This window comes from Suncus etruscus, chromosome 18 (genome assembly GCF_024139225.1).
Source record: "Suncus etruscus isolate mSunEtr1 chromosome 18, mSunEtr1.pri.cur, whole genome shotgun sequence".
Taxonomy (NCBI): domain Eukaryota; kingdom Metazoa; phylum Chordata; class Mammalia; order Eulipotyphla; family Soricidae; genus Suncus; species Suncus etruscus.
This window is the reverse complement of record NC_064865.1, coordinates 50,529,271-50,542,579: the sequence shown is the minus strand read 5'-3', so window position 1 is coordinate 50,542,579 and position 13,309 is coordinate 50,529,271. Positions and strand designations below refer to the sequence as shown.

The window sequence follows — 13,309 nt, the reverse complement described above, 5'->3', positions numbered from 1 at the left end:
GTATTGAATCCTATTTGCCAGGATTTTGTTGAGGATCTTTGCATCTGCATTCATCAGCGATATTGGTCTGTAATTTTCTTTTTTCGTAGCATCTCTGTCTGGTTTAGGTATCAAGGTGATGTTGGCTTCATAAAAGCTATTTGGGAGTGTTTCTAGTGGATGATCTTTTTTTTTTTTTTTTAACACCACCCATCACCAGTGCAACATTCCCATCACCAATGTCCCAAGTCTCCCTCCTCCCCACCCGAACCCCGCCTGTACTCTAAACAGGTTCTCAATTTCCCTCATACATTCTCATTATTAGGACAGTTCAAAATGTAGTTATTTATCCAACTAAACTCATCACTCTTTGTGATGAGCTTCCTGAGGTGAGCTGGAACTTCCAGCTCTTTTCTCTAATAATAACTTTCAGACACAAAAGGGATGATCTTCTTAATGAGGTATTGAATCCTATTTGCCAGGATTTTGTTGAGGATCTTTGCATCTGCATTCATCAGCGATATTGGTCTGTAATTTTCTTTTTTCGTAGCATCTCTGTCTGGTTTAGGTATCAAGGTGATGTTGGCTTCATAAAAGCTATTTGGGAGTGTTTCCACTTGTTCAATTTCATGAAAGAGTCTTGCCAGGATTGGCAGTAGTTCCTCTTGGAAAGTTTGATAGAATTCATTAGTGAATCCATCTGGGCCTGGGCTTTTATTTTTGGGCAGACTTTTGATTACCATTTTTATTTCATCAATGGTGATGGGAGTGTTTAGATATGCTACATCCTCTTCTTTCAACCGTGGAAGATTATAAGAGTCCAAGAATTTATCCATTTCTTCCAGGTTCTCATTTTTAGTGGCATAGAGTTTTTCAAAGTAGTTTCTGATTACCCTTTGAATCTCTGTCATATCAGTAGTGATCTCTCCTTTTTCATTCCTAATACGAGTTATCAAGTTTCTCTCTCTCTCTTTCTTTGTTAGGTTTGCCAGTGGTCTATCAATCTTGTTTATTTTTTCGAAGAACCAACTTCTGCTTTCGTTGATCTTTCGGATTGTTTTTTGGGTTTCCACTTCGTTGATTTCTGCTCTCAGCTTTGTTATTTCCTTCTGTCTTCCTATTTTTGGGTCCTTTTGTTGAGTACTTTCTAGTTCTATTAGCTGTGTCATTAAGCTACTCAGGTAAGCTCCTTCTTCCTTCCTGATGTGTGCTTGCAAAGCTATAAATTTTCCTCTCAGTACTGCTTTTGCTGTGTCCCATAAGTTCTGATAGTTTGTGTCTTTATTGTCATTTGTTTCCAGGAACGTTTTGATTTCCTTCTTGATTTCATCTCAGACCCACTGGTTATTCAGCATGAGGCTGTTTAACTTCCAGGTGTTAAAGTTTTTCTTCTGAGTCCCTTTGGAATTCACAAATAATTTCAGAGCCTTGTGGTCAGCGAAGGTAGTCTGCAAAATTTCTATCCTCTTGATATTATGGAGGTATGTTTTATGTGCCAGCATGTAGTCTATCCTGGAGAATGTCCCATGTACATTGGAGAAGAATGTGTATCCAGGTTTCTGGGGATGGAGTGTCCTATATATATCCACTAGGCCTCTTTCTTCCATTTCTCTCCTCAGGTCTAGTATATTCTTGTTGGGTTTCAGTCTGGTTGACCTATCCAGTGTTGACAAAGCAGTGTTGAGGTCCCCCACAATTATTGTGTTGTTATTGATATTGTTTTTCAGATTTGTCAACAGTTGTTTTAAATATTTTGCTGACCCCTCATTTGGTGCATATATGTTTAGGAGAGTTATTTCTTCCTGCTCTACATACCCCTTGATTAATATAAAATGTCCATCTTTGTCCCTTACAACCTTCCTGAGTATAAAGTTTGCATTATCTGATATTAGTATGGCCACTCCAGCTTTTTTATGGGTGTTGTTTGCTTGGATAACTTTTCTCCAGCCTTTTATTTTGAGTCTATGTTTGTTCTGACTATTCAGGTGCGTTTCTTGTAGGCAGCAGAAGGTTGGATTGAGTTTTTTGATCCATTTAGCCACTCTGTGTCTCTTAACTGGTGCATTTAGTCCATTGACGTTGAGAGAAAGAATTGTCCTGGGATTTAATGCCATCTTTATATCGAAATTTGTTGTGTCTTTTGGTCAGTCTTGTCTTAGATTATGTCTTTCAGTTTTTCTCTTAAGACTGGTTTTGAGTCTGTAAAGTTTCTGAGCTGTTTTTTGTCTGTGAAACCATGTATTCTTCCGTCAAACCGGAAAGTGAGTTTTGCTGGGTACAGTATTCTAGGTGAAGCATTCATTTCATTCAGTCTTGTCACAATATCCCACCACTGCTTTCTGGCATTTAGTGTTTCTGGTGACAGGTCTGCTGTAAATCTCAAGGACGCTTGCTTGAATGTAATTTCCCCTTTTGATCTTGCTGTTTTCAGAATTCTGTCTCTATCTGTGGGATTTGTCATTGTGACTAGGATGTGTCTTGGGGTGGTTTTTCTTGGGTCTCTTTTGGTTGGTACTCTTCGAGCATGCAGGATTTGATCACATATATTCTTTAGCTCTGGGAGTTTCTCTTTAATGATGTTCTTGACCATTGATTCTTCCTGGGAATTTTCTTCCTAGGTCTCTGGGACTCCAATGATTCTTAAGTTGTTTCTGTTGATCTTATCATAGACCTCTATTTTCATCTGTTCCCATTCTTTGACTAATTTTTCCATTGTCTGTTCATTTGTTTTAAGTTTTTTTTTCCAATCTCTCCTGTTGTATGGAATTGTTATGTATCTCATCTTCCACAGCACCAAGTCTATTCTCAGCTTCTGATACCCTGTCCCAGAGCTTATCCATTTTGTCATTCACTTCGTTTACTGATTTTTTCAGGCCTGTTATTTGACCTGTTATTTCAGTTTGGAGTTTTGTGATTTCTGTCTTCATATTTTCTTGATTCTTATTAGTGTTCTGTTCTATTCTATTCATGATTTCTTTGAGTTCTTTGAGTATATTCCATATTGCTACTCTAAAGTCCTTATCTGAGAGATTGATTAGTTGGTTGGTCATTAACTGGTCATCAGAATTGTCATCTTCATTCTCTATGTCTGATGCTGGCCTGCGTTGTTTCCCCATTGTCACACTTGTATTGTGGGTTTTTCTATGTGTTGTGGTGGTATTCATTGGTTATATGATGCAGGCAACACACTTCTCTGGCTCCGCCCTTTCTGGATCGGCCGACTTGCCTCCAAGGTAGGGGAGTCCTCCGTGGATGAAGCCTCACACAGGATCAAATCTTAGGCCCAAGCACGCAGCAGAGAAGACAGTCTGGAGAGAAATTCTTGCTTCTGTGATCCAGCACAGTTCTTAGAGTGGTTTTTTTCTTCTTGTGATGGTGTTCTTTTTTTTAGAAAGAGCGCACGGCTGCGTAGCAAAGTGGAGCTAAGTGCCTTCTGGAGCCTCTTTTCAGCCCACTCTCAGGAGGTTCACGCAACAGGAGAGCAGAGAGACACACACAGGCAGCACTCACAGTTTTTCACAGTCGGGCCCCACTGGTCAGGCGTAGTTTTCACTCGCTCGCTGGGCAGCTTCAGAATGCTGTATTTTTGGGGTTCACTTCCCAGGACTCTGAGGAGAGTCACTGGCTCGCTGGGTAGCTTCCGAATGTAGTTTATTTGGGGTTCGCTTCCCAGGGCTCTGAGGAGAGCTTCCAGAGTTCAGGAAAGACAGAGAAGGGTAGGACAGGGCTCCTTTCCGGTGCCCAGTTTCCTCAGAAGAAGCACAGCCGGGTGGAGACTCTGCAGGTAGAGCAATCAGCACTCTGCCTGGAAACCCCCACATCCAGCCATTTCTCACTCACTCACTGGCTCGCTGGGTAGCTTCCGAATGTAGTTTCTTTGGGGTTCGCTTCCCAGGGCTCTGAGGAGAGCTTCCAGAGTTCAGGAAAGACAGAGAAGGGTAGGACAGGGCTCCCTTCCGGTGCTCAGTTTCCTCAGAAGAAGCACAGCCGGGTGGAGACTCTGCAGGTAGAGCAATCAGCACTCTGCCTGGAAACCCCCACATCCAGCCATTTCTTACTCACTCACTGGCTCGCTGGGTAGCTCCCGAATGTAGTTTCTTTGGGGTTCGCTTCCCAGGGCTCTGAGGAGAGCTTCCAGAGTTTAGGAAAGACAGAGAAGGGTAGGACAGGGCTCCCTTCTGGTGCTCAGTTCCTCAGAAGAAGCACAGCCCGGTGGAGACTCTGCAGGTAGAGCAATCAGCACTCTGCCTGGAAACCCCCACATCCAGCCATTTCTCACTCACTCACTGGCTCGCTGGGTAGCTTCCGAATGTAGTTTCTTTGGGGTTCACTTCCCAGGGCTCTGAGGAGAGCTTCCAGAGTTCAGGAAAGACAGAGAAGGGTAGGACAGGGCTCCCTTCCGGTGCTCAGTTCCTCAGAAGAAACACAGCCCGGTGGAGACTCTGCAGGTAGAGCAATCAGCACTCTGCCTGAAAACCCCCACATGCAGCCATTTCTCACTCACTCACTGGCTCGCTGGGTAGCTCCCGAATGTAGTTTCTTTGGGGTTCGCTTCCCAGGGCTCTGAGGAGAGCTTCCAGAGTTCAGGAAAGACAGAGAAGAGTAGGACAGGGCTCCCTTCTGGTGCTCAGTTTCCTCAGAAGAAGCACAGCCGGGTGGAGACTCTGCAGGTAGAGCAATCAGCACTCTGCCTGGAAACCCCCACATCCAGCCATTTCTCACTCACTCACTGGCTCGCTGGGTAGCTTCCGAATGTAGTTTCTTTGGGGTTCGCTTCCCAGGGCTCTGAGGAGAGCTTCCAGAGTTCAGGAAAGACAGAGAAGGGTAGGACAGGGCTCCCTTCCGGTGCTCAGTTCCTCAGAAGAAGCACAGCCGGGTGGAGACTCTGCAGGTAGAGCAATCAGCACTCTGCCTGGAAACCCCCACATGCAGCCATTTCTCACTCACTCCAAAAAAATTTTTTGGCTAAAAGTAGAGATCAGTTTACCCAAGACAGTTATGCTTTAATCTGTCCTTTATCCTAGTGAAAAGAACTGAGGGAGTTTGATAACCGAGATGTTAGCCAAATGTCACATCTTCTGGACTGAGGTTGAGAGGTTTTACTTCCAGTTTTGATAATCAGTATTTTCTCTATATACACTACCCCAGAAATGAGCTGAATCAAAGTGAAGCTAAAGCAGAAAGCACTTGCTCCTCAAAGAACAAGAGGAAATCAGGGTCTTATCACCCCTAGCTCAGAGCCCTGAGCCTGGTACATCTCTGAGTGAGAGATCCAATGAAAGACCCCTTTTCCAGAAGCTGATTGTGGTGATGTAGACATTGTTTTGGTAGCAGCATTCTTTTAATGTATTAACTCCCTTCTCCGTTACTTGGCACCTGCAAACACATCTGTAGAGCATGTCTTTTGAACTCGGTATGCAGAACACAGCCAGCCCTCCCACTGATTCCTACATCATAGCAGCTTTGGATATCTATCACTTGGTTCATAGAATTGGCATGTCCTTCGTGCTATGGGGTGACACAACACAGAGGAATTCTATCTAACAGGTAGTGAAGCAGCTATTCTCAATTCCACTTGTAGGAATATCCTCCATCCAAGAGACTCTGGGAGAGAAATTCTGTGACGGAACAATAGTTTTCATTCTATCTTAAAAGCAACCATGCAATATAGTGCAACTCCAAAAATCCTGATATATATATATATATATGTGAGTGTGTGTGTGTGTGTTCAAATCATGCATTTAAAATTGTTTTTACTTGATATTAACCAATATAATTTATCCATTTAACCTTAGCTCCCACTATATTTCATATTTCTGATTTTGCACCAATTATAACAATTCTTTTCAGAAATTGGTTTCTCAAACAGCAATTATAATGAGGCTAGCTTCCTACTCTAAATTTCTGGACACCGATTTATCCAACAAAATCTATAGCTTCCACGGAAAACATTCTCTAAAATAATGTTGGCAGAGAGGAAGTTTAGAGCTTAATAACAATATTATACGCTGAAGATAGAATCCAATCTCAACTTTCTGAAAAAGCATTTATCATGAGTCTACTCTTGGAAACTTTTCACTTCTGTTATTTTATTTTTATTGGACAATTTTTGGGGAGGAGAGAGCATAGCCTACTGTGTTCAGGGTATATATATATGCCTAATTAAAAACATCTAAGCAAATTTGGATATATTTTTCAGTAAAATACTGATGCAGCAGCAAAGTACATACCTTGTAATCAAAAAAGGAGGAATGGGAGCCAGAGCGATAGCACAGCAGGAGGACATTTATCTTGCATGCAGCTGACCCCAGACAGTCTGGGTTTGATCCCAGGCATCTCATAGGGTCCCCTAATCCTGCCAAAGGCAATTTCTGAGTGCAGAGTCAGGAGTAACCTTGAGTGCTGCTGGGTGTGCCCCCCCCCCAAAAAAAAACAACCGAACAAAAACACATACACAAAGGAGAGGAGGGGTTCGAGAACAGAGGAATGAGGGAGAGCAGGGAAGGCAATGCAGAGGGAGGGAAGGAGAAGTAGAACAACAGCAGCAAACAACAAACGTCAAAATTTGCTTTATTTCTCTTTAATAGTCACAAGATATAATTTTGGACCTAAAAACAAGCAAAGCAAAGGTTCTTACACTGAGCTACATATCCCTCACCCCTGATTAAGGACTCAAAATGGTTTAGAAAATTCATAAAATAAGGCCACATGGTTGATATTACAGTGAGGTAAAATGTGTAATAAAAGCCTGAAAGTGGGGGCCAAAGAGATAGCATGGAGGTAAGGCATTTGCCTTTCATGCAGAAGGTCATCAGTTCAAATCCTGGCGTCCCATATGGTCCCCCTTGCCTGCCAGGAGCAATTTCTGAGCCTGGAGCCAGGAATAAGCCCTGAGCACTGCCGGGTGTGACCCAAAAACCACACACACACACACACACACACACACACACACACACACACACACACACACACACAGCCTGAAAGTGATATAACCACAATTATTTTTGTGGAACAATAAAACTATTCTTGCTCTTTACTTTTATTTATATGCAAGGAGGGGCATGCCTGGAAGTGCTCAGGGACTATTTCTGACTCTGCTCAAGATTTATCCTAAGGAGGGGCCAGAGAGATAGCATGGAGGTAAGGCATTTGCCTTGCATGAGAAGGACGTGGTTTGAATCCAGGTGTCCCATATGGTCCCCCTGCCTACCAGGGACGATTTCTGAGTGCAGAGCCAAGAGTAACCCCTGAGCATTGCTGGGTGTGACCCAAAAAAACAAAACAACAACAACAATAAGGCTTAGTAATAGGGATTCCAACCAAGATCAGCTGCAAATGAGGCAGAGGGAGTGCCTCAGTGCTTATTGCTTGTCCTAGCCCTCTGGCCCTCTCTTTACTTTTAAAATCATGATCCAAAGTTATTTCCCCAGAAAGCAAGTGGGCTAGGACAGTGGACACTTGCCTTGCACATGCCTTACCCAGACTGGATCTCCAGCGGTCTCCAATCACCACACTGAGTGATCCCTGAACGCAGAGCCAAGAATACTGAACACTGACTATTGTGGCCCCCAAACAAAAACAAAAACAACAAAATCATCACATTTCAACTTGGCCACCAAGAAATATTAAGAGACTTCTCAAAAAGACTTAGACACCTCACTTGGAAGTAGGTAGGTAGCAACAAAAAATAAAATTGGGGAGAACTTTGGATGTTCAAGTTTACTGCCTCTTTTCTTATTATCTACATTCTGCTAAGTTTGGAGTATTTTAAGTCCCAGTACCAAGATTCCTCAGTACCAAGATTCATATTTGATGCTTTTAAAACAGAATTTATTTCTCTGTTGAAGTCTTTTATATCTTTATTTATTATTAGAACATTTCCCACTCCATCACTGAAAGCAATTATAATAGAGATCTGACACCGGTTTGTTAAATTCAACCCTTGGCTCAAATCAGTATTGCTCTGTATTGATTCTCTGCTATTTTATTATTGTTTGTGTTTTTAATAATGGTTCATGTCATCCTAATTCTTCTCCTATTTATTAATTTTGGATAGCATCCCAGTTGTTTTTATATATCTTATTCTGAGTCTCCCTCTCGCTCTGCATTCTATTTAATTCCTGGGAGGGGAAAAGTTGCTTTTCTTTATTTTCAGATTTTAACTGACTTGAACTCATACAACAAAAATCTGTTTTGGGGGTAGAAGTTTAAATTTCTCCTGTGACTATCTAGAATGACTTCTAACTGACCTGTGCATGTATATTTTCGGGGTCAGTACAATATTTAGACATAGTTTATATATTTTTAAAATTGTATGGCTTTCCCATCACCATTCCTTCCTAGTTCTCCAATTACTGAAGTACTACCTAAAATTTTCAGTTGCTTTAGTTATAAAGCAAAATCTCCCAGTATTATTTAAGGTCGTGAGGATGCTTTCAACTCGAGATTTAGTTCTAAGAGTTGAACGTGTCTTAAACTTGGACCAGACACTTCAAAATGGAAGGGTCACACACTCTCGGTGACCAGTTTTTCTTGACAGCCTTCCAGAAGCTGCTTCTATCTACTTTAATGACTTCACATACTTGTAGTTTGTGGGTCTAGTTTATATTTTTACAACTTTTATAAGTGTTCTCTCAGAGTTCTCGTGTAAGCTGAACTTATTTCACCTTAGAAGTGGTACTCAAATGGGGGAAACAGTTGCACTAGCATTACATGGGGTAGAGGAGGGGAAAGAGGGATGCATGCTGGGAACAGGAGTGGTGGGAGGACAACACTGGTGGTGGGAATTCCCCACATTCATTACTACTATGTGCCTTAAATATTACTGTAAAAGATTTGTAATTCACTTTGCCCACGGTTAAAAAAAAAAGTGGTACTCAATTAAAAAACAAATCTTAAGCTGCAGAGAGTCAGCAACAAGAAAATCATGAGCTCCAAATTTTAACAACCAAACTTAAAAAGAGGCCTGTCGCGATGGCAGGTTGGAGCAGGGGGTGGTGGCATCAGATGGACACTGGGAACACTGTTGGTGGGAGGTTTAGGATTGGTGCTGAAATATTGTATGTCTAAAACTCAACTATGAATAATTTTGTAAATCACGATGCTTTTAATAAAAAGACTTTATTAAAAATAAACTAATAGACACATACACATACATACATTTCTTCTACTAATATAAAAGAACCATGGTGGAGCCCGAGCAATAGCACAGCGGTAAGGCATTTGCCATGCACACAGCCAAACCAGGATGGACAGTGTTTCGAATCCCAGCATCTGCCAAGCCATGAGTGATTTCTGAGTACATAGCCAGGAGTACCCTTGAGCATCACCGGTGTGTCCCAAAAACTCAAAAAGAACCATCAAATATGGCTCCTCTCTACCTCCCCCACTGGCTCTCATTAACCAACCATACTGGTTTGGCATAAACATCCCCAAAACATTCTCCTTTAAGATCTTTTGCCTTGCTTTATTCTCTATGGTGCCTCTGACCCTAACTCTTCACTTACATGGTGTTCATTTTCATCAGATCACCCTACCACACCTAAAAAAGATATAAACTGAAATATTTTAGAAGTTTATGAAGTAGGTATAGTTACGACAGTTTTGAACCTTCCATGGTTCACTTATCCGCACTTTCAAATCTAAACTTGGCCCAGGAGACTTCAGGCTGTCTTCAGCCTCCTCTCCGCTGGATTACCCCTACGATCCGCACTCTAGCGCCATTGGGGCTGCTTTTCCATCAGTATTCCCAATATGGGTCTACTCAAGACTTTTACCCTTCCATGCCTTCTGACATACTCTTACACACACACACACACACACACACACACACACACACACACACACACACACACAAGAGCTTAATGTTCAGCATTGTTTCCTATCAGTTGAGAATTGGGAACACAGTATTTCTGTTTAACATGTTTCCTCTATGATATCTATAGCTCTGCACCACCTGTTCTAAAAGAATCTGCCATTCTACCATGCCATTTCAGTCTTTATCAATACCTGGACTTATTTCACTTACTAATTTAACTTACTAATATTTTTGGCTAGAATGTTAGCTCCATGCATTAAGAGACAATGTGCTTTACAGATATCTAGACTGTTGCCTGAGTGGTATCTGGCCAGAATGCAATGAAGGAAAAAAAGAATGTGACTGTGTTGAAGATATAATAATAAAATGAGGCTAGGTCACAAAACAAAAAGTTGGTGAAGGGAAGGATGTTTATTTATACAATGTTTGTTCAGCACAGCCATGGGTTTTTTACCATCCCTTAAAATCTTCCACATTAGCTCACATAATCTTACATAATCTTAAGACTTTCCCCAATCCTATCATACTAGACTCTTTACTGCCAGCAGGGAGTTCAAGAAAACATCCATAATGGACACAGTTAGGAGCCTTCAATTATATACAGTAAGGAATGAATACATATATATGTAACCTAATTCCTTACGATGAAATTACAGATGACTCTCAAGTTTTTACACATTCCATCTTAAAAACAGAATTCTAACGAGTTTCCTATTTCCCTAACACAGCAGGATTATGTTTATGGAGAAAGTAAGTCTGACATGAAAAGATAACTCAGAAGTCCATATTCTTTTCATTCCTTAAACCAAGAAAACTCAAAATGTAAACAGACGAGTGGGGAAAACAAACTAAAGTTCCCAGACATTCAGGTTTTGCTTGTTTAACATGAGAATATTTGTTCTGAGATTATTAAATTTGCGAGAGAGACAAGGGCTTCAAGCAGAAAAACCAGTTTATTATTCTCCAAACACAGGAAACAATCTTGCCAAACTTGAGCAAACTCAAGTAAGGAAAACCCCAATAGTTAGCAACTGAGGTATCAATTATAGCTGTGTTTTTCCTATTCATTTATAATATGTTTATATAGACTATTTTATTAGAAAAGACCATGGTGTGGGCAGGGAGCTCACTCAAAGGGCTGGAGTGCTTGCTTGGAACATGGGAGTCCTGAGATCAAGCCACAGCACTAGATGGGCCCCACTAATACCCCTGGGGTAGACTCTACTATAGCTATGTCCATGCACTCTATGCTGGGGCCCTCATAACTGGCCTGAGTATCCCTAGGATGATCTCCAGGTTCTCTAAACCCATCCCCAAAAGTTATTTTTACTGTCTTCATATGGTGGGACAGCATACCTGCAAATGCTCAGGGACTATTCCTGGTAGTAATCAGGAGCTCATAGGCAGTGCTAGGGATCAAACTGGGGCTGGCCTTGAACAAGACAAGCACCATAACACCTGGACTATCTCTTGGCCTCAGAAGCCCTTTTTTAAAAGATCACTCCTGCACATATCTAAGTATGACTTTATATGGAGCTCCACCAATCTGGTCAACAACTTCTGGCTGGATGTCAACCAATTTGTATTTAAGTAGTGATGGCCACAAAGAAGAACAGACATAGTAGAGAGACACCAGGCTGACAGGCACAAACAACAAGCTGAGATGCTTTCGCTCCATCAGGTAGTAGCACATACTGGTGCCTGTGTGTGAGGCATCCTAGGAGAAGATGGAGAAACACAGAAAGAGTACAAAGCAAGATGTCAGCTTGAGGTAAAGAAATGAAGTAGGAAGGTGGGCTTTACTCCCAAAAACTCAGACAAGCTAATCCCCAAACCACAATTCTGTGGAAAAATGAAGCACAAATGGCAGGTCACTGAGCACAGCAGGGCATGGTAAGAGAAAACTTCTGTAGAAATAGGGGTGCTGTTAGAACTGAAGTTGGGGGCGAGGAACATTATGAAGACTCTAAACAAACAAGAATCTATATCTTGAGAAATGTCAGTGCTTGTGAAGTGGGAAAATCATAATGCTATATCAAGAGAACACCTTTTTTTAACTTCACTTGACTTTTCATTTTTAATAATGAGTTGAGAGAAAAACTGACACAAGAAGTTTCCAGGATAATAGTGTAAGACAGTCATCAGGGTCATTGCTATTAGTTAAGTAACTGAGAAATGAAACAGAAACAGTAGAGTTACTCCTTGTTAGGACATTTTTCTTTTTCCCAAGAGGTCAGCTTACCCCAATGATGCTCAGCCCTTTAAGGTAATCCTGACGAGGCTGGGCTTGAGGAACACAGCCAGCTAGCACAATTTTCTTGTTCTCCTCTTGAGCTTTTCTGCAAGATTGAAGAAAATGTTGTGAGTCTCTTTGCTCCTCATAAACACCAACATGAAAAATGACGTTGGGACATACAAAATTATCCAAGTAATAAACCCATCATCATAAAGTAGGATTTTATGCTTCAAGAAAACATAACAGTCAGAGTTCCAAACTATAATTTGAAAGACCAGAGTAGGCTGTGAGGTTACTGTACCTTTCATTGCTATCAACACAAACAAGTCTTTACCTCTACTGAATTCTCGAGGATATAAGTCATTCCTAAAGCACAACATTTTCCAGATAAACTAGTGAGCCCTTGAACGATTTCCTTTAAATATTAAAAAAAAAAAAAAAAATGCGGAGCTGGGAAGGTGGCGCTACAGGTTAGGTGTCTGCCTTGCAAGAGGATGGACCGTGGTTCGATCCCCGGGTGTCCCATATGGTCCCCCCAAGCCAGGGGCGATTTCTGAGAACATAGCCAGGAGTAACCCCTAAGTGTCAAACGGGTGTGGCCCAAAAAAAAAAAAAAAAAGCCTAAAATGATTTCTAGTTCTTTTTTTTGTTTGTTTGTTTTTTTGTTTTTTTGGGCCACACCCGGCGTTGCTCAGAGGTTACTCCTAGCTGTCTGCTCAGAAATAGCTCCTGGCAGGCATGGGGGACCATATAGGACACCGGGATTTGGACCAACCACCTTAGGTCCTGGATCGGCTGCTTGCAAGGCAAAGGCCGCTGTGCTATCTCTCCGGGCCCAATTTCTAGTTCTTTTGCTTAGTAGAATATGGCTTTAAAAACTGAATGTTAAAGAGATAGAAGGTAGAGGAACCCATGCAATGAGGTTATCTTCAACTATAGATCGCTCATGCTCACTCTTCAACCCTCCCCTCAGATGTGCACATTTAACATACAAGTCAGTGTGTGTTCACTATAAGTAAAAATGTTATATTTTCTTTTACAATTTCCGTCTCATACATCGTATATCTTTTTTTCATGCCTTTCCCTAAAGCTCAACTTCAAACGTTTTAACCACAATGTGAGTATATACTATTGTTTAACACATAGATTATCGTATTTCCATTTTCCTGCTATAAATTTCTTCAGAATAAACATATACAAGTATGTGCATATATGTATTCATAGTGAAAAAATATCTGTAGTGTGTATATTTTTGTGCTAAGGTTAAAATGTTAGGC

General features: G+C 41.3%; 1 protein-coding gene across 1 annotated transcript in view; it reads right to left on the bottom strand.

The window, feature by feature from the left end:
• CDKAL1 (CDK5 regulatory subunit associated protein 1 like 1) overlaps window positions 1–13,309 on the bottom strand; it is a 674,860-nt gene that overhangs the window by 492,364 nt on the left and 169,187 nt on the right. Inside the window, exon 4 of the mRNA XM_049764810.1 lies at window positions 12,039–12,135. Within this exon, the coding sequence (XP_049620767.1) occupies window positions 12,039–12,135 (97 nt within the window). The remainder of the gene's footprint in view (window positions 1–12,038; window positions 12,136–13,309) is intronic.